This window comes from Triticum dicoccoides, chromosome 5B (genome assembly GCF_002162155.2).
Source record: "Triticum dicoccoides isolate Atlit2015 ecotype Zavitan chromosome 5B, WEW_v2.0, whole genome shotgun sequence".
Lineage (NCBI taxonomy): Eukaryota > Viridiplantae > Streptophyta > Magnoliopsida > Poales > Poaceae > Triticum > Triticum dicoccoides.
Genome location: NC_041389.1, coordinates 586511092 through 586535757, shown reverse-complemented (window position 1 = coordinate 586535757; position 24666 = coordinate 586511092). Strand labels below are relative to the sequence as shown.

The 24666-nt window shown below is 50.8% G+C and overlaps 1 protein-coding gene across 1 annotated transcript; it reads left to right on the top strand.

The window, feature by feature from the left end:
* The first annotated feature begins 20337 nt into the window (after nt 1-20337).
* On the top strand, nt 20338-21010 carry LOC119310203 (late embryogenesis abundant protein D-34-like). Its single transcript, XM_037586023.1, has 2 exons — nt 20338-20721; nt 20837-21010. The coding sequence occupies exons 1-2, from the start codon at nt 20338-20340 to the stop codon at nt 21008-21010; spliced, it is 558 nt and encodes a 185-aa protein (XP_037441920.1).
* The last annotated feature ends 3656 nt before the right edge of the window (nt 21011-24666 follow it).

The window sequence follows — 24666 nt, the reverse complement described above, 5'->3', positions numbered from 1 at the left end:
AAAACACCTTTGTTCACTTACGATTCGGCTAAAGGCTGGCCCCCTTGTGGGCACTGTGCGGCAATATTGCCTCCCAAATCAGGGCCCCTGAAAGGGATTTTTCCCCTCGCTTGGAAGCCTCTGCCTTCAAGTCTTCGGGGGCGGCTCTTTTCTTCCCGTGGGGGGAGGGAATGTTAGATTATCCTTCCCGTTCATCCTCTAATACAGAAGTTCCAATTTCCCCAGATGCGGTGCGTGACGTACCTCTGGTATGGGGGCCACTTTTGACCTCCCCACTCCTCTCCTTGTCTTCCCTCAACGGCACTTGATAAGGTGCCGGAGCCAGCATCCTGGTTAACACCGGATCCGCTGGGTTTTTGGGAAGAGGGGCCGAACACCTGATCCTCTCCGCCTTGTTTATCCAGCCCTGGCCAAGCACGGTTTTCTTAGAATATTTTTATGGGAAACTTAACTAAAATGTGTTTGGAAGTTGGGTGCTTACCGGGGAATCCGGGTGGTTGCAGTCGAGGCCTGCATCCTCTGTGGTGTCCGGACACTTTTTTCGTGACCCAAAGAATAATTTATACATCCCTTCGAGCGTCGTGCCGAAGAAGCGTTGAATGGTTCGCGGTCCTTCCGGATTGAACTCCCACATGCGGAGAGGTCGTCGCTGGCATGGCAGGACCCGACAGAGTAGCATAACTTGGATTATCTTGATGAGACCGATGTCCTTTTTAATAAGGTCTCGAATGCGGCTTTGAAGCATCTGCACTTCATTAAGTGATCCCCAATCCAGTCCCTTGTTGATCCATGATGCAAGTTGTGGCGGAGGGCCAGATCGGAAGGCGGGTGAAGCCGCCCACTTTGTACCACGGGGTTCCATGATATAAAACCACTCCCGTTGCCATATGTCGGAAGTTTCGGTGAAGGAACCCTTTGGCCAAGCAATATCGGCCAATTTGCTTACTATAGCACCTCCGCACTCCGCGTGTCCCCCATCAATTATCTTCGGCTTCGCATTGAAGGTCTGGAGCCATAAGCCGAAGTGTGGGGAAATATGGAGGAAGGCCTCACACACGATAATGAATGATGAGATGTGAAGGAAGGAGTCCGGAGCTAGATCATGGAAATCTAGTCCGTAGTAAAACATGAGCCCTCGAACAAAGGGATGAAGAGCGAAACCTAGCCCTCGGAGGAAGTGAGGGATAAATATGACCCTCTCATTGGATCTAGGAGTAGGGATAAGCTGCCCTTGAGCAGGAAGCCTGTGAAGGATCTCTGTGGTCAAATACCTCGCCTCTCGGAGCTTCGTAATATCCTCCTCTGTGACAGAAGAGGCCGTCTACCGGCCTTGAAAGCTGGATCCGGACATGGCTTGAGATTTGAAGTGACTGGATTAAGCCTTGGGTGTTGGAACTTGAGGTGGGAGGAAGAAAGGATAAGCGTGGGAGGTAAGAGATAAGTCTTGGCCTCCTTATAAAGACGACGAATATCAAACGTCCCCTACGCGGCCTTAAAAATATGCCTATTCCCAAGGAATCATACCAACGGGATGGTTGAGTTACCCATGTCCGTGTTGATGAGAATCCCGCAATAAGGGGACATGATCTCCGCTTCGATAAGACGTGCCAATAAAACCGCCTCACGAAGCATGGAGGAGTAGGCTGGAAAAACGATTCAAAATAATGGTCGGACGATGACGTAATGTCGTGTTGCAAAAATTATCAGCGGATTGGACTCGTGAAAATATATGCTCCCCACGGTGGTATATGGAATTTCTTTTGCAGAGCCGGACACGATTCTTATGTTGAAAATCTGTTTTGGAGTATTCGGAGAAGGAACCCGCCTTACAATGCCAAAGACAATCTGTGCGCCGGACTCATCGTCATTGAAGCCTGGTTCAGGGGCTACTAAGAGAGTCCTGGATTAAGGGGTCCTCAGATGGCCAGACTATGGGCCGTACTGTTGGGCTATGAAGATACAAGATAGAAGACTTCGTCCCGTGTCTGGATGGCACTCTCCTTTGCGTGGAAGGCAAGCTTGGCAATTCGGATATGAATATTCCTTTCTCTATAACCGACTCTGTGTAACCCTAGCTTAGTCCGTAGGACGACAACAATTATAATCATAGGCTAGCTTCTAGGGTTTAGCCTCTATGATCTCGTGGTAGATCAACTCTTGTAATACTCATATTCATCAAGATCAATCAAGCAAGAAGTAGGGTATTACCTCCATAAAGAGGGCCCGAACCTGGGTAAACATTGTGTCCCCCGCCTCCTGTTACCATTAGCCTTAGACGCACAGTTCGGGACCCCCTACCTGAGATCCGCCGGTTTTGACACCGACAAGGGGGGGCTTGGTTCATTGTGTTCGTCCTGTTTTGTAATTCAGTTCCACACCAAAAACCTACGACTGCATCCCGACTAAGCATAAGAAGACCGACGAGCTGGCGATCACGAAGATGAAGCTCATTGTCAGCCCCAACATTTGAGGTCGAACCATTCCTTTCAGATCAAAACAATAAAAGCATTAGAGACGCGCTTGATTGAGCAACAACTTGGGACATGTTTTGTCGAGGAACCAAATGAAATGAAATGTCACAGTCCTATTCTAGTGGAATCGATTGGTTCCATTTTCACATTTCGTTGGAACTTTAAAAATGAAATAAATCAGTTATGTTCATGCACTTGGCTCGACAGATATGATGAGTCAAATTTGATTCAGCTCGCCTCTTTTATATAGGGATGGTGAGGTTACCTTCCATAGGTGAATGTTGTACTCTATAATCTATGAAAACACGAAAATACACAACGGAACTTGGGTCTAGGCACACCTGAATTTCAAAAAAGAATCGGAAACTTTCTTCGAACAAGTATTGTCTAGTGTATTACTCTCTTGTAAAGTTTCGCGGCAAAATGATTTTTAGTCTTTGTAACGAATAAAAACAAAACTGATACTATATTAAGCTCAATATTCATACAATTTGTACTTGTAATTTAATATTTTTGCCAATAGTACTAGTGAACTCATTTTGTCCTGAAACTTTACACATGAGTAATACACTAGACAATACTTATTCCGACAAAGTTTCAATTTTATTATTTTTTATTATTTTTCCTTTTTCTTTTTGCCAAACAGGCGCGCCTAGACCATGTTTCAAAAATTTGCACCGACGAAAACATAACTACAATATTCGCCCTTTGAGGAAATTGCACTAATATCTAGGTTCTGGTGCGGAGGTAACACAGAGCCACAATCCCAGAGAACTTTAACAGAAAATCACAACTCCATAACTAATCGGTAAAAAAACACAAATTTGCTCTGATTAGTCAGTTAAGGAGAATTATGACATATGGGTTCAATCTTAAATGAACAATTTGGGAAATTTGCAACTAATTTAGCCCAACTATTTTCAATTTTTGAATTTTTTTGTAATTTCCCTTAAAAAAATCAGAGTTAAAAAACTAAATTAATTACAGTAATCGGAACATCTGAATTCTGAAATGATCAATCTAGGGGATTTTCAACCAATTTAGCCTAGACATTTAAAATTTGGTCAGTTTTTGTAAGATAAAACTGGTTGTTTTGTGTTTTTCGTTACCAACTAGTTTTGGAGCTGTGGTTTTCTGTTGAACTCCCCTAGAGTTGGGTTTTATGTTACCTCAGGCCAAAAAGTTGTGTATTTGTGCAATTTCATCTTGCCATTTCCATCTATTCATAATACTCCCTCTGTACCCGTGCATTAGGCACATTATGAAAACCAAATATTCCCAAAACGTTTAGGTCTGGTGCATTGACTTCTATCTTATTTCTTGTTTCTTGGTCTAAATAAAGAAAACAACCAATAGAAGATGTGGGGGCATGTATGCTTACAATGACTTTAGACTAACTAGCACAGCGTGCAATGGTATTTCATTAGCAAATAAACATCAAGTTCTCTCAGTTTCCCCCCGGCTTGATAGCAGTGTACAACATAAGACCAAGTACAATAGAATGATGTAGGTGGTTGTAAGGTTTTAAATATTATATATTTAATGAGTTGGAGGAGAGAGCAGAAAAGAGAAGAGAAGCGGACTACTGATTAACATCCGGCTACAACATGTGCTCATGGACATGTTATGAGAGAGTGAGGTGGGTCATGTATCAACAAAATGGTAAATATATATTTATATACGAATATTGTATTATTAACCAGTAACAAGATCATATAGCCAGTAACTGGCTATACTATTAATCATGCTCTAAGATGCATGATGTATCGGTATTGTTAGAAGGGAGAGAGGGAATTGGCGGAATAGTTCGATGTATTGCTTGAGCCTTGTGGGCATATATATAGGAGTACAATGACCAACTTGGAGTACAAGACAAGGTAGGAACAAATCCTAGGCTATCCTATACTTCCTAATATACATTATACTCAACATCCCCCCATAGTCACAACGGTAGCGATGCAGACGGTGAGACTGGAGAAGAATCCGAAGGCAAGCCGACGGACACCCCCCCACAGTCGCAACGGTACATGCACCGCGGAGTCGTGGCTGGAGTGAAAACCGACGAGGTTGCTCAAGCAGGGGTAGCCCTTTTTGCCGTTTGTCGTTGTAGCCGAGAGCGTGGGTGGTGGAGCCCTGGTCGAGGTAGCCGTGTGAAGAATACCGTGGTCGATGTCGAGTCGGGGTAGCCGGTGTCTAGGAAGTTGTCGTGGAGCCGCGGGCGCAAGGAGGCACCGAGTTAGTCGTGGGCGCAGTGGTGTCGAAGTAGTGGTGCGCCAGGAAGGAGATGATGTTGATGACGCGTCGCGCCGGGGTTGCCAACCCCGGGAACACATCGTAGACGAAGGCACGTGTCGGTGTCGCCAGCACTAGGCATGCGTAGACCGACGAAGACAAAGTTGACGAAGCGCCGCACCAGGCTTGCCAGGCCCGAGGACACGTCGTGGACGAAGACACGCGGCGGTGTTGCCAGCACTGGGCATGCATAGAATGGGACCTGCACGAGCTATACGCCATGTCGAAGAAGTCGGAGAGGCCAGCAGAGAAGGACTCGATGACGGTTGTCGGAGTAGATGAAGCGGTCGGGGTAGATAACGGCGACGGTGACGACGGGCTGATGCTATACGAAGACGAAGGAGGGTGTATGGGTGGTGGTGGCGGCTACAGGGGTAGCAGCAGCGGCGGCCTGACGGCGGCGGCCGCGGCTAGATTAGGAGTGCGGCGGCGGTGCTCGAAGTAGGCGAAAAACCCTGACAACATGACCAAGACCGGCGCGGACGGTGGCGTTCCCACGCCAAGGGAGACGGCGCGGTGCATACCACGAGAGGTAGACGCGCGGTGACGATGGAGTGGACCGCGGGCCGCGGCGCTACAGCCCGAAGGGGCGACGCAGCGGCGGCAGGAGGGTCGGGGCGACGGCGGGAAGACCTCGGGGCGGCGGCAGGGACCGCGGGCCGCAATGCTACGGCCCGAAGGGGCGACGCAACGGCGGTTCGCGAGTCGGTGCAACTGATGAAGTCATGTACCTGGGGTAGGGTCATGGACCTGTCCAAGGTACCCTCCCCGAGGACATCTTTAGAAGAAGCCATCTTTCACTCGACCTAGAGGGACTCCGCTCGACTGACTGGAAGACACTCGACGAACTTGAAGACACTCGACCATGAAGACTCACTCGACCACCAGGAGTTCAAGATCTACTCTGTATCCAAACGGTCTGTATTTAAGTAGTCTTTATGGTCATGATGACACTTTATGTAAGGCGTTACCAGTAACGCCTGGCCTTAATGTACTTTAAACCCTCCGCTACGTGGGCTGGCTGGGGTCTTGGCATCCTCTATATAACTCACCCCCTCCACTGGCAGAAGGGTTCGCACCCCTGTAACTCTCACACATATAATCCAGTCGACCGCCTCCGGGCACCGAGACGTAGGGTTGTTACTTCCTCCGAGAAGGGCCTGAACTCGTAAAACTCTTGTGTGCACAACAACTCCATAGCTAGGATCTTGCCTCTCCTTAGTACCCCCCTAAACTACTGTCAGACTTAGAACCACGACAGTTGGCGCCCACCATGGGGCAGGTGTCTTAGCGACTTATTGGAGAAGTTGCAATTTTTCCGATTCCCATCATCATGGTTTCAGGTGGAGTTTTGGTTGAGGGCCGCGAGATCCGTCTCGGCGCGCTCACGTTCATCGCCGACGACTCTGCCTTGTTGCAGGAGGCTCCACTCGACGTTGACGCGCTCCCAGTCCGCGGAGCTACGCACTTTCGAGCGTGCGTCCATGGTGTCCTTCTGCGGCAACCGTCGACCCAGTATCGGCCGGTTTTTGTGTCATCCTCCCTCCCAGCTTGCCGCCGGCGTAAGTGCTCCGGTCGGTCGAGGCTTCAACGGTTGGTGAGGCATGCGGTGGCTCGCCAGTCGACCACCGCCCAAGTTGCGGCAATCCAGCCTGACGAATCTCTCTACGGCCTGTTCGACCTGTCGACTGGCTCCGTAGAGACTGCATCCGAGTGCGACAGCAGTGATCCAGCGGCGGAGATCCTGATGGTCAATGGACTGCACGTTCCCCCCGGCTTTCCCGGTGCCGAGGGAGGCAACGGCGGAGGCGATCCGTCGCACGTCCATGAGGAATACCTCCCCGAGCCCCTCAATTCGCAGCAGAGGGAAGAGCTTCGCCGCCGGAACATGGATGCGCTTCACACTCCGATCATTGGAGAAACCCCTGAGGCTCGCGCCTTGGAGGATGCGCGCTTGGCCAACCTGGCTGAGCGCACTCGACTGGAGAACCTTCAGCGGGCACTCGACGAACGCGCGCGGCAACGGATTCCAGACTCCAGTCGACGCCAGCTCTTTCCACCTCCGACTCAGGTATATCAAACTCCAATTCAGAATTTAGCAGCTGCAGCCCGTATAGCGGAATCGATTCAGCCTTCCCAGTCAGAGGCTGGCAGAGGCTTGATGTAGATCAGAGATTTGCTCCGGGCAGCAGGAGATCAGAATTCAGCTGTATCGCAGTCGCGGAACAGGATTCACAGCAGATCCATGGCAGCCCCAGATCGCCCCCGAGGCGTGAAGGGCATGGTGACCGGCATGATCAGTACATGAACTATGAGCAGTATGATCACCGATTCGATTGCAACGATCGACGTCGAGTGCCCACTCCTCCCCCAAGGGGTGGATCTTATGTGCCTCGACAGCAGGATGATAGACGCCAGCACAGTGGCAGACGAAGGATCCCGGTCAACCCCGGAGAACCAGGCTTTGATGCGAGATCCATCATCGTTCAAGGTCTGGTCGACCGGAACAGAGCTCACAAAGAGGGCAATGACAGAGATGTACCCGTCAGCAGCCGAGTGCATGTCTCCGGACCAGAGTGCTTCAGCAGAGCCATACGAGCCGCAGTGATTCCTCCCAACTTCAGGTTGGCGACTAGAGTCAGCAAGTTCAACGGTGAGTCTAAGCCCGATACTTGGCTTGAGGACTACCGAGTGGCTGTTCAGATCGGCGGCGGAAATGACGAGGTGGCCATGAAGCATCTGCCTCTTATGTTGGAAGGGTCAGCCAGAGCATGGCTGAATCAGTTGACGCCCAGCAGCATTTACATGTGGGAAGACCTTTCCCGAGTGTTTGTCAGAACGTTCGAAGAAACATGCAAGCGACCAGCAGGACTGATAGAGCTACAATCTTGTGTGCAGAAGTCGAATGAAACTTTGAGAGCTACATCCAGAGACGGATCACGTTGCATCACACAGTAGAGAATGTATCTGATCACCAGGCAGTCTGTGCCTTCAAGGAAGGCGTAAAGTACAGAGAGCTAAGCCTGAAATTCGGTCGAACCGGAGACATGTCTCTGAGTCGAATGATGGAAATAGCCACCAAATATGCCAATGGTGAGGAAGAGGATTGGCTCCGGAGCGGCAAGCATAAGTCAGTCGCCCAGGAAACCGGAGGAGGGAACTCCAGTCGGAAGCAAAAGCGGAAAGCCGAGCCATCTGCTCCTGGAGAAGCCCTGGCCATGACTCAAGGAAAGTTCAAAGCAAAGCCCAAAGGGCCTTGGAACCCTAAAAAAGTAAAGGATAAAGAAGGAAACGACGTGATGGATTTACCGTGACACGTCCACACGAAGAAAGATGAAGAGGGTAACTTCATTTACCCGAAGCATACCACTCGGCAGTGTCGACTCCTGATACAGCAGTTTCAAGGGAAGCAACACAAGGATAAGGAAAAAGAGTCGGACAAAGTCGAGGACAAGGAGGACAGTGACGAAGAATATCCGCAGGTCAATTCCACCCTGATGATTTTTGCTGACGTTGAGAGCAAAAACCGACTGAAAGTTATAAACCGAGAGGTGAATATGGTTGCTCCGGCAACACCCAATTATCTGAAGTGGTCTCAAACCGCCATCACATTCGACCAGTCTGATCACCCGACGCACATAGCTACCCCTGGGAGGCAAGCTCTGGTGGTCGACCCAGTCATTGAGGGAACTCGACTGACTAAAGTGTTGATGGATGGCGGCAGTAGTTTGAATATACTGTACGCTGAGACGCTGAAAGGGATGGGCATTCCGATGTCCAGACTCAGCACAAGCAACACGAGTTTCTATGGAGTCATTCCTGGCAAGAAGGCCGCGTCACTCGGCCAGATTTCTCTTGATGTGGTTTTTGGTGATTCCAAAAACTTCCGCAAAAAGAAGCTGACATTTGAGGTTGTAGATTTCCAGAGTGCCTACCATGCTATTTTGGGCAGGCCAGCTTATGCACGTTTTATGGCCCGACCATGTTACGTGTACCTCAAATTAAAGATGCCTGGCCCTAAAGGCGTGATCACTATCACTGGTAATCGCAAGAAGGCAGAAGAGTGCTTCCAGAAAGGCTCAAACATTGCCGATGCTCAGATGGTGGCAGAAGAGTGGCAGGAACACCAGAGGAATGCGGACCCGAGTGATTTGTTGCGAGCCAAAAAGCCTGCTACGGAGTCAGCGTTCCAGTCGTCCGGTGAGACAAAACCAGTTCACATCCACCCACCGACCCCAACGCTGCTCCGACTCATATCTCCACAACACTCGGCCCCAAATAGGAAGAAGCGCTCATCCAGTTCCTCCGTGAGAACTGGGACATCTTTGCATGGAAACCTTCTCACATGCCGGGTGTACCCAGGGGACTGGCTGAGCATCATCTGCGAGTCGATTCAAAGGCAAAACCTGTCAAGGAACATCTGCGACGGTCCGCCGTCCAGAAAAGGAAGGCCATTGGCGAAGAAGTGGCTCGACTCTTAGCAGCAGAGTTTATCCGAGAGATTTACCACTCCGAGTGGCTCGCCAATGTCGTCATGGTCCCCAAAAAGGACAATTCGCTTCGCATGTGCATTGATTTTAAACATATCAATTGGGCCTGCCCGAAAGATCATTTTCCTCTTCCCCGCATCGACCAAATAGTCGACTCGACTGCGGGATGTGAGCGACTGTCTTTCTTAGACGCTTATTCCGGGTACCATCAGATCCATCTGTTTGGGCCCGATGAGATCAAAACAGCTTTCATCACCCCATTCGGGTGCTTCTGTTATGTCACCATGCCATTCGGCCTCAAGGATGCCGGAGCCACGTTCATGAGGATGATTCAGAAGTGTTTGCTCACTCAAATCAGTCGGAATGTGGAAGCGTACATGGATGACATTGTGGTCAAGTCATGGAAAGGCTCCGACCTGCTGACTGACCTCACTGAAACTTTGCCAAGCTCAGGAGGTATGATATCAAGCTTAACCCATCCAAGTGCACATTCGGAGTTCCTGGTGGAAAGTTACTCGGTTTTCTCGTTTCCAAATGAGTAATCGATGCAAACCCAGAGAAAGTGGGCACTATACTCCGAATGAAACGACCTATGCGTGTGCACGATGTTTAGAAGCTTACTGGTTGCTTGGCCGCTTTAAGTCGATTCATCTCTCATCTTGGTGAGAAGGCATTGCCTCTTTACCGACTGATGAAGAAGTCAGACAAGTTCGAGTGGACTCCTGAAGCTGACGCAGCGTTTGCAGAGTTAAAAACCCTGCTTTCCACCCAGCCGGTGCTTGCTACCCCGATCAGCAGAGAGCCTTTGTTGCTTTACATTGCAGCCACAGGACAAGTCGTCAGTACTGTACTTACGGTCGAGCGGGAAGAACAAGGGAAAGCCTTCAAAGTTTAGCGCCCAGTATATTACATTTCTGAAGTCCTAACCCCATCAAAGCAAAGATACCCTCATTATCAGAAGCTTGTATATGGGATCTATATGACCACGAAGAAAGTTGCACACTGCTTCTCTGATCATACCATCACAGTCGTCAGCGACGCCCCCTTATTAGAGATTCTGCACAACAGAGATGCAACTGGCTAAGTGGCAAAATGGGCGATTGAACTTCTTCCCCTAGATATCAGATTTGAGGCAAAGGAAGCTATCAAGTCCCAAGCAATAGTAGATTTCCTCGCCGAGTGGACTGAACAGCAGTTACCGACTCAAGTTCACTCGGAACACTGGACTATGTTCTTCGATGGCTCTAAAATGCTGAATGGTTCCGGTGTCGGGGTAGTGTTGGTTTCCCCCCAAGGAGATAAGCTCAGATATGTACTCCAGATTCACTTTGATTCCTCCAATAATGAAGCAGAATACGAAGCACTCTTGTATGGGTTGCGTATGGCCATTTCACTCGGCGTCCGTCGCCTCATGGTCTACGGTGACTCAGACTTAGTGGTTAACCAAGTGATGAAGGAGTGGGACGTCAGAAGCCCAGCCATGACTGGTTACTGCAATGCAGTCAGAAAGCTGGAGAAGAAATTTGAGGGATTAGAGCTACATCATGTCCCCCGACTGAAAAATCAAGCAGCCGATGACTTGGCGAAGATAGGTTCCAAAAGAGAAGCCATCCCGAGTGGCGTGTTTTTGGAGCATGTTCACACGCCGCCAGTTCAAGAAGACCCTTTCAATGAAGAAGACCCGCAGCCAAAAAGCGCCACAGATCTGACTGAAGTCGAGGTCCCAGCTGTGGTCGATTTAATCATGGAAGTTCTGGTTATCACTCCCGACTGGACAGTGCCCTATATCGCGTATATTTTATGGAAAGAGCTCCCAGAGAATGAAGAAGAGGCTCGAGAGGTTGTCCGTCGATCCAAAGCCTTTATTGTCATGAGGGGACAGTTATACAGAGAAAGTACGAATGGAGTCAGCCAGAAATGCATAACACCGGAAGAGGGTCAAATGATTCTCAACGACATCCACTCGGGGACCTGTGGCCATCATGCGTCCTCTTAGACCATTGTGGCTAAAGCATACCGAGCGGGTTTTTACTGGCCCAGAGCAAATGAAATGGCGAAAGAGATAGTTGACAAGTGTGAAGGATGTCAATTCTACTCCAACATGTCACACAAACCCTCCTCAGCCTTGAAGACTATCCCAATCGTCTGGCCTTTCGCTATTTGGGGGTTAGATATGGTTGGACCACTGAGAACTGGCAGGAGCGGCTTCACCCATGTACTGGTGGCAGTCGACAAGTTCACCAAGTGGATCGAAGCCAAGCCCATTAAAAATCTTGATGTTGGCAGTGCCATCAGCTTCATCAGAGAATTAATATTCAGATATGGAGTTCCGCATAGCATCATCACTGATAATGGGTCAAACTTCGACTCCGATCAATTCAAAGCCTTCTGCGCTTCTCAAGGCACATGAGTCGACTACGCTTCAATCGCCCACCCCTAGTCGAATGGACAAGCAGAAAGAGCAAACGGCCTAATTCTCAAAGGACTAAAACCCCGGTTGATGCGCGACCTCAAGCACGCAGCAGGCGCGTGGGTCGACGAACTTCCATCAGTTCTTTGGGGATTGAGGACTACTCCAAATCGGTCGACTGGGAGGACTCCGTTCTTTCTTGTCTACGGAGCTGAGGCGGTTCTGCCAAGTGACCTGCTTCACAATGCACCGCGAGTCGAGCTCTACTCTGAAGCTGAAGCAGAACAAGCCCGGCAGGATGCAGTCGACCTTCTAGAAGAAGAAAGAGAGATGGCCATGATCCGATCGACCATCTATCAGCAAGACTTGCGTCGATTCTACGCCAGAAATGTGAAGAGCCGAGCCTTCCAAGAAGGAGACTTGGTCCTCCGAGTGGACCAACAGAAGCCACACAAACTCGCCCCTACTTGGGAAGGCCCCTTCATTGTTACCAAAGTTCTCCACAACGGAGCATACCGTATTTACAATGCCGATCACCAGATTGATGATCCACGAGCTTGGAATGCGGATCTGCTCTGCCCCTTTTATACTTAAGTATTCACTCGGATGAGTTGTAATAAAAGTACTTCTGTAGTTTATTTATCAAAGACAAGAGTTTCATAATTTTCCCAGTGATTGTTATTACTTTTGTTCACATAAATCAGTCCCCCAATGGGTGGCTTAGCTGCGAATCCGTTTTGCCTAAGTTTGCAAAAAAATCCCTACCGAGTGGTAAGCCAGCCTTCCACTCGGAGGCTTAGCTGCGAATCCGTTTCGCCTAAGTTTCAACAAAAATCCTTACCGAGTGGTAAGCCAGCCTTCCACTCAGAGGCTTAGCTGCGAATCCGTTTCGCCTAAAGTTTCAACAAATTCCTACTGAGTGGTAAGCCAGCCTTCCACTCGGAGGCTTAGCCGCGAATCCGTTTCGCCTAAGTTTAAACAAAATCCTACCGAGTGGTAAGCCAGCCTTCCACTCGGAGGCTTAGCTGCAGTCAAAGTACTCGCCTAAGTTTAAAACAAAATCCTGCCGAGTGGTGAGCCAGCCTCCCACTCGGGGGCTTAGCTGCAACCTAGTGTTTGCCTAAGTACAAATACAACATGCGCTCCGCAAGGAGGACGAAGTGCAGGTCGACTGCTACCTTCTCCTTCCGAGCTACGCCACAAATACAACATGCACTCCGCAAGGAGGACGAAGCGCAGGTCGACTGCTACCTTCTCCTTCTGAGCTACGCCACAAATACAACATGCGCTCCGCAAGGAGGACGTAGCGCAGGTCGACTGCTACCTTCTCCTCCAGGACTACGCCACGAAAATCCTACCGAGTGGAGAGCAAACCTCCCACTCGGGGGCTTAGCTGCAGCCCAGTGCTCGCCTAAGTTTTTGAAAATCCTACCGAGTGAAGAGCAAACCTCCCACTCGGGGGCTTAGCTGCAGCCCAGTGCTCGCCTAAGTTTTTGAAAATTCTACCGAGTGGAGAGCAAACCTCCCACTCGGGGGCTTAGCTGCAGCCCAGTGCTCGCCTAAGTTTTTGAAAATCCTACCGAGTGGAGAGCAAACCTCCCACTCGGGGGCTTAGCTGCAGCCCAGTGCTCGCCTACGTTTTTGAAAATCCTACCGAGTGGAGAGCAAACCTCCCACTCGGGGGCTTAGCTGCAGCCCAATGCTCGCCTAAGTTTTTTAAAATCCTACCGAGTGGAGAACAAACCTCCCACTCGGGGGCTTAGCTGCATCCCAGTGCTCGCCTAAGTTTTTGAAAATCATGTTGAGTGGAGAGCAAACCTCCCACTCGGGGGCTTAGCGGCAGCCCAGCGCTCGCCTAAGCATGACGAGTAAAGTCGATTGCAATTTGTGCTTCGTCCCTACCTACAAAAGAGCATCACAAACACTAGTATATATTCCAAGCAAAGGATGATGATCGTTCGAAGGCAGAAGCAAACATATTCAATGACAAACCTAAGTTCAGATAACGTCTTACGGATCCAGAAGTGCTCAGGCACCAAGCCTGTTAAAGTTTGTCGGTTACAAAAACCACTTGGCATTCCGAGGCAAATTTAAAGCATCAAGCATAGAAGTTTTTTACCCCTCCTATGGAGGGCTGGAAGGCGCAACAAACTCGTCCAGGTCGATTCCATCTGCGATTCGAGTGGCAGCAGCGATGAAGGTCTCCATGAAGGATCGGAAGTCATGCTTCTTGGTATTGGCCACCTTGAGAGCTGCCAGCTTGTCATCTCACGCATCCTTGCAGTGAACACGGACCAGAGATAGAGCAACATCGGCACCGCACCTGGAAGAAGACTTCTTCCATTCTTGCACTCGACTTGGAACTTCGTTCAGTTGAGTCATCAGGGACTCAAGGTCATTCTGAAGTGCTTCTCCTGGGCAGAGCGTCGTGTCGATGCATGTCGTCGCAACCTTCAGCCTTGCAAGATAGTCAACAACGGCAGCAACACGAGACTCGAGTTGGAGCACGTTCATGGCAGTTTCATCCTTCACAGGAGAGTTGATGGGATCTAGGCTCGTCTCCAGTCGACCAGTCTCCTCCTCAAAGTTCTGGCAGAACTCTGTAGACACAACCCCAAAGTTAAGACAGCAATTTGGTGGTGAGGCCAAAATTAAAAAGCCTGTCAGATACAAAGGGTTACCTTCAAGCATGAGGAATAGCTTCTTGGCGAGTCCTCCCAGATAAGCCTCCAGATCATTCTTCTTTCCCACCAGTTCGCTAGCTTTGTCACTCAGGACCATCTTGTCATTCTTCAGTCGAGTGACCTCCTGGTTGGCCACATCGAGAGCAACTTTCAGATTAGTGTTTTCCTCTTCAAGTTTGTTGATCGAAGCCAACTTTTCTTCTACGAGCCTGGTCTTCTCGGAAGCTGCTTTCTGCGCCTCAGCGAGGTCAAGATCCTTCTTCTTCAGAGAATCCCTCAGTTTATCTGTAAAATCAAAGTAAGATCAGACTCGGGGATGGACAAGAAGCAAAGGCAGTCGTCAAGATTCTCACCAAACATACCTTTTGCCTCCTCCTTCGCCTTCGTGAAGTTCTCCTGGACAAGCTTCAGATCAAGTTCGAGTTGGATATGCTTGTTCTCCAATTCAGTATAACGAGCTGCAAGCTCGCAAGATTTCTGCAAAAAACCAATCGACGGACGTCAAAGATAGGTCACTTCCGAGTGACTAAGAGAAAAATCGTAGTATTTCTAAGACTACAGCTGAATCTAAACATTCAATTGTAGTCTCGGGGACTACACCCAGTGGGTGTACTCAGCGTGCCCCCACTAGTTCTATCAGCTAGACTCGGAGTCGGTTAGTCGACCAAAAAAAAGAGAGAGTGTGTTCTTCAGACCATAGTCGACTGCCATCAGTCGACCACAGTCTCGGGGACTACACCCAGTGGGTACACTCAGCGTGCCCCCACTGGTTCATGATTCCATTCGACCAGATCGAGTGAAGACAGTAATAAAAAAACTCAAGACATAAAGACTATGGTCCACTGCCAGCAGTCGACCATAGCCTTGGGGACTACACCCAGTGGGTGCACTCAGCGTGCCCCCACCAATCCAGAATCTCAATCGACACACCCAGTGGGCGTACGACAGATACTAAGATTTTCAGAAAGAAAAGTTTTCAGATACCATATCCTAACAGAACAGGCAGTGATCAACCAACCTGAACATTGCTCTGAAGGGCTGAACTGGCGGCATAAGCTGCTTGACTGGCATCTCGGATCGCCTTCACATTCTCCATCATAACCCCCGCCTGGCGTATGGCTTCTTTAGCAGCGCTTGCTTGGTCTTCAGGGACGTGGTGGGTAGAGAAAAGTGAAGGCTGACCAGCACTCGACGACGAAGGGCAAGCACTCGTCAGCGGCACCACAAAGGATACGGTAGGCCGAGTGACCTTGTTCCCCTCCGCAACCAATGTCTCAGGTGCTGATATGACCTGAGCTGCCTTGCCAGCAGACGCTCTCCTATTCCTCCTCTGCCTCAGTGGTTCCTCGTCTTCATCATCATCAGGAAGATCAATGATGATATTAGATGGAGCTGCAGAAAAGAGTCAAAGTTAAAAACGAAGATCCCACCGACTGAAAATGGAACTTCAAAGGTCATACCAGGGTTGGAAGTGATGGCATCCTCCATTTCTTGATCTTCAGATCTGGCCGAGGTATCAGAAGTAGCTGCACTGCAGTTTCAGAAATCAGTCGGTCAGCTGACGAATCGACCAAGAATAAATCCATAAGAAACAAGAAGACACAAGTTATGTCATTACCCAGAAATAGTGGGAATCACCATCTTCATCTTCGGCAAAGCCTTCGTCGGCTTTGACGGCACCACTCGAGATTGCTTTGGCGCTTTCTCAGTCGGCGCTGGAGAGGTCGTCCGAGGACGCTTGGTCGATTGCACAACAGGCGCGGCCCCCTTTCCGCGCTCGACCGCAGGGTCATGGGCAAGCTTGGACCTTCTTTCAGAACGGGAGGTGCAACTTCCTCCTCCTCTTCCTCCTCCTCCTCATCGGAGCCTGCATCTTCATCACCCTCATCGCCATCCGATTTTCCCACTCCTCCTGACTTTCACCTCCACTTCCTTCCTCCTCCTCGGTCTGTGCTTGCGCCCCGTTGGGCATCGAATACAACTCAGTGGTAGCCTGAAGGACAACAAACAAGACAAAAGTCGATCGACTGATCTGCAGCAAAACAGAATGGACGAAACATGATTACAGTCAGAGATAAGTGGTCATACCTTGTCTGGTTCATAAGACTGGTCGAGTGGCGGGATCCTCCTGGCCCCACGAGGGTTGTCCTTGTTCCCTGTGATGGCAGTCATCCACCTCTCCAGTGTGACATCGTCGGCCTCCTCTGGGTGGAACCGAGTGGTGTCTTCAGTACCAGAGTACAACCACATCGGGTGGCCCTGCTATTGGAGTGGCTGGATGCGCCGTCGAAGGAAAACCTCCAGAAGATCCATGCCAGTCACACCGTCGCGAATGAGTTGGACTACACGCTCCATCAACATTTTAACCTGAGCCTTCTCCTCCGGAACTACTTTCAGAGAAGACGGCTTGTTCACTCGACTCATGGAGAAGGGAGGGAGCCCAATAGACTGCCTGGCGTCGACTGGTCTTGGCAATAGAACCAGGTCGACTGCCACCCTCTAACTGACTCGGGAAGGGTCATAGCTGGAAAAGCACTCTTACTCCTCATCTGGACCCCAAGACCCCCACACATCTGGATTACTTGGGTTCTCTCGTCATTTGGATTAGCCTTTTTCACCGTTTGAGAGCGACAAGTGAATATGTGTTTGAAAAGGCCCCAGTGCGGCCGACAACCCAAGAAGTTTTCGCACAAAGACACGAAAGCGGCGAGATAGGCAATGGAATTGGGTGTGAAGTGGTGGAGCTGAGCCCCGAAGAAGTTCAGAAACCCCCGAAAGAAAAGATGCGGCGGCAGAGAAAACCCACGATCGACATGAGTCGCTAAGAGGACACACTCACCCTCCTGAGGCTGCGGCTGCCACTCCGTCCCCGGAAGCCTCGCTGCCCCATGCTCGATCAGCCCTTCGTTGGCCAGGTCATCGAGATCCTTCTGGGTGATGGTCGAGCGGATCCAATCCCCCTGGATCCAACCTTGCGGCAGGCGAGACCGCGACGAGGATCCGCCCCGACTGGTCGCTCTCCCCTTCGCCTTCGCCGTCGCCTTCTTCGCCCGCTCCAAAGCCGCCATCTTCTCTTTCTCCATTGTCGCCGACGAGGCTGGAACGGAGCAGCGGCGCTGAACAGATGGCAAGCGTAACGGATGAATCTGAAGATGGAGGAGGGGAAAATGAGGGAGCACTGTTCAAAAACCTCCGCCCGGTTCCTTATATGGAGTCGCTTCCGAGTGGCTGACTGGTAGGCCCGGGCAATCCCGTCAAATCCCGAAACAGTCGCGCGAGCGATACGTGGCGAAAAAGGCGGCGTGGGAATCGAGGCATCTCTGCCTTATCCCATCCGAGTACCGCGGCCTTCTCCGCTTCGCGCGCTTCCCGAAATTCGGATCCCACTAAATCCGCTAACCGCAGGGCAACTTGTCAGACGGAAGATCTCCTGCGATCCGTCGCTCGGAAATCTCCAAGTTCATAAAGTTCACTCGACAGATATAAAGAATGGATCAAGGCGACTGAAAGAAAAGTTGACACCCTCACTTAAAAGTCATTGATCCAGAGTAAGACACATTTATAGCACCAGAAAACAGGTCGGAAAGATTACCAACTTCTTCCTCACTCAAACCTCGATCCATTCGGGGGCTAATGATGAAGTCATGTACCTGGGGTAGGGTCATGGACCTGTCCAAGGTACCCTCCCGAGGACATCTTTAGAAGAAGCCGTCTTCCAGTCGACCTAGAGGGACTCCGCTCGACTGACTGGAAGACACTCGACGAACTTGAAGACACTCGACCATGAAGACTCACTCGACCACCAGGAGTTCAAGATCTACTCTATATCCAAACGGTCTGTAATTAAGTAGTCTTTATGGTCATGATGACACTTTATGTAAGGCGTTACCAGTAACGCCTGGCCTTAATGTACTTTAAACCCTCCGCTACGTGGGCTGGCTGGGGTCTTGGCATCCTCTATATAAGCCACCCCCCTTCACTGGCAGAAGGGTTCGCACCCCTGTAACTCTCACACATATAATCCAGTCGACCGCCTCCAGGCACCGAGGTGTAGGGCTGTTACTTCCTCCGAGAAGGGCATGAACTCGTAAAACTCTTGTGTGCACAACAACTCCATAGCTATAATCTTGCCTCTCCTTAGTACCCCCTACACTACTGTCAGACTTAGAACCACGACAGCAGCTGCGGGGACGGCCTCGGGGCGACGGCGGGGACCGCGTATCGTGACACTACGACCCGAAGGGGCGACGCAGCGGCGACACACGGGTCGATGCAGCCGCGAGGAGAACCATGGGGCGGCGGCGCTGCGGCCCGACGGGGCGACGTAGCGGCAGCCCAATGCTCGATCGGTGGAGAGGCGCGCTGAATTCGGGGACGATCTTCACGGGACCTGCGGAGGCGCGCGTAACCGACGGGACAGGTCGGTCGCGCGGCGTAGATGTGGCGGATCGCCGCGGCGAGCGGGTGATCAAGCCGATCGCGCGCGAGGTCGGGGACGCCGCTCGGTGAAGGCGGGGTGGCGGCGGAGTCCGAGATGAAGCCGATGACGGCGGGCGGCAGGGCGGCTATGATTGGCCGCCGCATGGCGCGAGGCCGCCGGATCGGGGTGATACAGGAGTCCCGGTCGGAGTAGGGCGGTGATGGCCAGCGTAGATCGACGGGCGAGCCGGCGCGTGAACGGCAGCGGTGAAGGGCCGCCACATGACGCGAGGCCGTCGGGTCGGGGCGACCAGCGGGCAGACGCGCGAAGCCGCCGGGTCGGTGAAGTAGCCGGCTGGTCGCACTGGTGTCGGAGTAGAGGCGCGCGCGGGTCGACGGCCGTGGCGGGCGACGCAAACGGATCAAGATTAGATCGGAAAACCAAAAAGAAAAACACCGATCAAAACGACCGGCGAGAGAGCGAAAAAACCCGGAGCAAGGGCTCGGGAAAAAGACTCTCTAGGACAGCCGACCAACACGGCCAACGGACGAACCCTAGGTACGGGCGGCGCAGCCCCCGGCGGCGGTCATGGAGGCCGACCGCCCCAGGGGCGGTGCGCGGGTGCGGAAGCGGCGGCGGCTAGGGTTTAGAACCCGGAAATTGATATCATGTTAGAAGGGAAAGAGGGAATTGGCGGAATAGTTTGATGTATTGCTTGAGCTTCGTGGGCATATATATAGGAATACAATGATCAACTTGGAGTACAAGACAAGTCAGGAACAAATTCTAAGCTATCCTATACTTTCTAATATACATTATACTCAACAAGTACGAAGGGTGTAAAAGAATATACATATGAAAAAAATGAAGCAAATAGAACTAGCGAATCATTTTTGTAAATTCTATGAATTGTCCATAACAAGAATAGTAGGAACGATCTTAATCTAAGCACCCGTCCGGCAGGTCATGCCCGATAAGAACTGGCAGCAATGCACCGGCATGTAGAGGCGGAAGCTTGGCCGCGGCTCAGCACCTAGCTTACCGCTGGGAGGAAGAAAATTCCGCCCTACCGTTGGATCGAAACCTAATGACTGAAATAGTCAATTTTCATCAATTTTTTCTACGCAACTTGAACATACTTCCTTCGTCTTAAAATAAGTGTCCCAACCTTGATACAACTGTACACTAAAGTTACTAAGAAAACATTTATTTTGGAAAAAAGGAAGTAGTTGATGGTTCCCCAATCCGAACAGAAAACCCCGCCGCCTTTTGATGGTTCTTCAGCGGTGACAATGAAATGGCTCGACGTGGCTGGTTTCGTCAAAGTAAAAGCTGAGGTGACGCGGCTGTATCAGGGGCATTTTGCCTCGAGCCAGGTGTCGTCGAGCATGCCCTACAACAAAGTGGCAGTAGATTCCCAGCTGACACGTATCACCACGTGTCATTCCCGACCACGTCCCCGGCTTTACTGCCGCGGCCGTTCTATAAACTCAGCCGCTAGTGTACACCACCCGCCGCACACGACGGGAAGCGCCCGCGCGAGAGGCAGCTGAACACAGAAGCCAGAGCCATGGCGCAGGCCAAAGGCAAAGTAGATTGCCAAACCTACACCGAAATCGACACCTGTAGCCCCGGCTGGGTGTTCGACGCAGCCGTGACCGTCGCCCCGAGCGACGACGAGCGGCTTGCGCACGGGGGCTGCCGCGCGGTCGTCGACGAAGAGCAGGACACGAAGGTCAAGATCTCGGAGGCGCTGGAGGCGGCGGCACGGGCCGTTGGGGATGACCCCGTGGAGAGATCCGACGCCGCGGCCATACGCGCCGCGGAGGTGCGGGCCGTCGGCACCGGAGTGGACATCCCTGCCGGGATCGCCGCTCAGGCGCAGGCTGCGGCGGATGCCAACGCCACGGCCGCGCACGCCGAGGACAAGATCACCATCGGAGACGTCCTCAAGGTACGTGCAGTCCTCCACACGACCACGAACATGCATGCGTACATACATCTGCGGACTGCGGGGCAGCCACTTGTCTTGCATCTCTCACCGGATGCATGTCTGTTGTGTGTGTCAGTGGAACGCGACGGCGAAGCTGCCTTCGGGCAAGGCGGTGACGGGGGAGGACGCGGCTGCCGCGGTGGAGGCGGAGGCGGCGGATGCCCCCGGCAAGGCGACCAAGCCATACGGTGTGGGAGCGGCGCTTACAGAGGCCGCAAGGCGCAATCAGGAGGGGACTTGCCGGAAATAGCCGGACAGGCGTGTATATTTTCGGGACCAATCGGAATAAAGAGGAAGTATACATAACATGTGGCGAAACTATTTCACAAAGTGTGGTAGCATAGCGCCTGTCGGCTGGGCCCTGCACAACCAAGGATGGGGCCCGGCTTGGCTCCTGGGTGCCACGCTCATCAGGATTCAGGAGTCAGGCTATACATAGCATCAGGATTCAAGAGTCAGGCGATACATAGTGTAGTGTAGCGTAGCGTAGCATCGACATGTCGGGTTACACAAAAGGGTCAGCGGTGTGAGAAAATTTCATCCAGGATTCACTTTGTGAACTAGTTGGGTCTCGAGGTTATTTTTATCCATTTTGCCACATGAAAAAGTATAAGGTGATACCATCGTACCAACTTGCAAAACTTAAATTTAAACATGTCATAAAAATCTAAAGGAATCATGGATGTTCCAACACATGTCTAGAACCCCTAAAAAATTTCAGATCAAAATTTGAAATACACAAAAAGAAATCTAAAAGACAAATTCAGATATGAACAATGTCATTTTTGCTTTTGTCTTCTTTCAACACTATTCATGATGGATTTGTTCTTTTTCTCTTCTCTATTTTGAATTTTGATCTAATTTTTTTTTTTTTGCGATCGCGGGCAATATGTCTTGTGGACATTCATGTTTTTTTTCGATAATGTTAACGCCCACACGTGTGGGCGTTCACCATCCCAACCACACGCAAGCATCTTTGTTGGCTTCTGTACGCACGAATCTTGTAGCAAACAGGCCGGTTTTCGGCGCCACGTAGGACGAGTCTCGTGTGTGGTGTGCGAGTCAGTTCGCCCGCTTGGTGGTTGCCATCCCGTGGTCAGCGGTTGCCACTCAGAGGCGTGCGGTGGAACTGCCATGCGCCCGCACGCCACGCTCCGACCGCGGTTGACGTCAAACACGTCGCACACCCCTCCACCCTCTCCCTCACGGTTCCATTTACTTACCCGCGACGCATTTACTGGCGCAACCCACTCGCACTTGAAACCCCTGGAGGAGAAGGCGACGGCGGAGGCGGAACAATCGACGGTGTTCGCGGCCGTCGATGGTGCTCGCCGGAGCGGAGCAGCTTCGCCGGAATCCGTGCAGGTTGAAGGTAATGCTCGCTTCATCTCTCGCAACCACTTCCTGCATTTTTCCCCTTTCCCTCCCTGTTCGATTCCTAGATCGATTCCTAGAGATTCTGGCGATTCGGCGGTGCGTCGGCGTTCCCGCCGGCGCCGAAGTTGCCTGCTAGCCATTTTTTGGTGGCACTGGGCAGTTTCGTCGCCGCCGCCGCGGCGGCATCGTCGGTGCGGTTATGCCTGTTCGGAGGCACGCACTAGTCTTGCGCATGGATTTGGAAGGTGTCCCCCGGTTTGTTTTGATGCGCATTGGTTCGAATTTGTGTTTGCAGTCAGTTCGTGCGAGAATTTTGAGGGTGATTTTGAAGTCGAAGTAGTTGCCACTGAAACCTAGATCTAGTTAGTTTGGTTTTGAAACTGTAGAACGAGGCGAACTTGGCAGAATGACTGAACGTGAACAAATGTGTGGTAACTAAACTCCCTGAACAAATGTGATAGTTGCCACAAACGTGTTTTCCTTTGCGGCAACAAAATACTGAAAATGTCTGTCATAGTTGCCACATTCAAGCTTTCACATATGGCAACTAATTTTATTGAATGACTATGATAGTTGCCACACCCACGCTCTTCCATGTGGCAAACTAAATTTTGCTGAATTTATATGATAGTAACCACAAACATGCTTTTTCATTGTGATATCTAATTTTTTCTGAATTACTTGTTATAGTTTCCACACTTTGATAGTTGCCACAATCGGTAGTCAATGCAGTTTCGGCATCCAGCTGCACTGGACGGCAACTAATGTGCACATCGAGTGTGCGTGTTTGCCACTTGGATTGTATAATCATGTGGCAAATAGAATGTGAACACAATGTATGTTGCCACAATGCATATATGACAGTGTGGCAAATTGGCTGCATAATATGGCAACCACATTTGCGTACCAATTGTGCCAGATGCCATATCATGTCTGTTGCCATGTTACAGTCAGTACAATGTGGCATTTTCATTGTACTACGGACGCAATTTTTTCGTTTTGCCACAATGACTTTTGTGATATCTGAACACACTGTGCCTGTTTTCAGGTTATCGATTCAGATGTGGTTTCATTGCTTTTTTGTACTATATTGGGCTAACATGGCAACTTCAACATTTTGTTTTCAAGTGCATTAACCAACGTGCTTACTGTTGGAAATATGCCCTAGAGGCAATAATAAAAGTATTATTATTATATTTCTTTGTTCATGATAATAGTCTTTTATTCATGCTATAACTGTATTATCCGGAAATCGTAATACACGTGTGAATACATAGACCACAATATGTCCCTAGTGAGCCTCTAGTTGACTAGCTCGTTGTGATCAACAGATAGTCATGGTTTCCTGGCTATGGACATTAGATGTCGTTGATAACGGGATCACATCATTAGGAGAATGATGTGATGGACAAGACCCAATCCTAAGCATAGCACAAAGGTCGATTAGTTCATTTGCTAGAGCTTTTCCAATGTCAAGTATCTCTTCCTTCGACCATGAGATCGTGTAACTCCCGGATACCGTAGGAGTGCTTTGGGTGTATCAAACGTCACAACGTAACTGGGTGATTATAAAGGTACACTACAGGTATCTCCGAAAGTGTCTGTTGGGTTGACACGGATCGAGACTGGGATTTGTCACTCCGTATGACGGAGAGGTATCTCTGGGCCCACTCGGTAATGCATCATCATAATGAGCTCAAAGTGACCAAGTGGTTGATCACGGGATCATGCATTATGGTACGAGTAAAGTGACTTGCCGGTAACAAGACTGAACAAGGTATTGGGATACCGACGATCGGGTCTCGGGCAAGTAACGTATCGATTGACAAAGGGAATTGTATACGGGGTTTGATCGAATCCTCGACATCGTGGTTCATCCGATGACATCATCGAGGAGCATGTGGGAGCCAACATGGGTATCCAGATCCCGCTGTTGGTTATTGACCGGAGAGTCTCGGTCATGTCTGCATGTCTCCCGAACCCGTAGGGTCTACACACTTAAGGTTCGGTGATGCTAGGGTTATCAGGAAGACAAGTATGTGTTCACCGAATGTTGTTCGGAGTCTCGGATGAGATCCCGGACGTCACGAAGAGTTCCGGAATGGTCCGGAGGTAAAGTTTTATATATGGGAAGTTATTAAACAGACACCGAAAAGTTTCGGGGTCATACCGGTATTGTACCGGGACCACCGGAGAGGTTCCGGGGGTCCACCGGGAGGGACCACCCCTCCCGGGGGGCCACTTGGGCTGCGTAGGGATAGCAGCCAGCCCCTAGTGGGCTTGGCGCCCCCCCCCTTGGGCCCATGCGCCTAGGGTTAGGGGGGGGAACCCTAAAGGGGGCGCACCCCCCTTGCTTGGGGGGCAAGCCCCCACCCTTTGGCCGCCGCCCCCCTCTAGGGTTTCCCCTAGAGGGCCGGCCCCCTTGCCCCTCTCCTCCTATATATAGAGGGGTGAGGGGAGGGCTGCTGGACACAACTTAAGGCGCAGCCCCTCCCCTCCCCAACACCTCTCCTCCTCCGTACGTGCTTG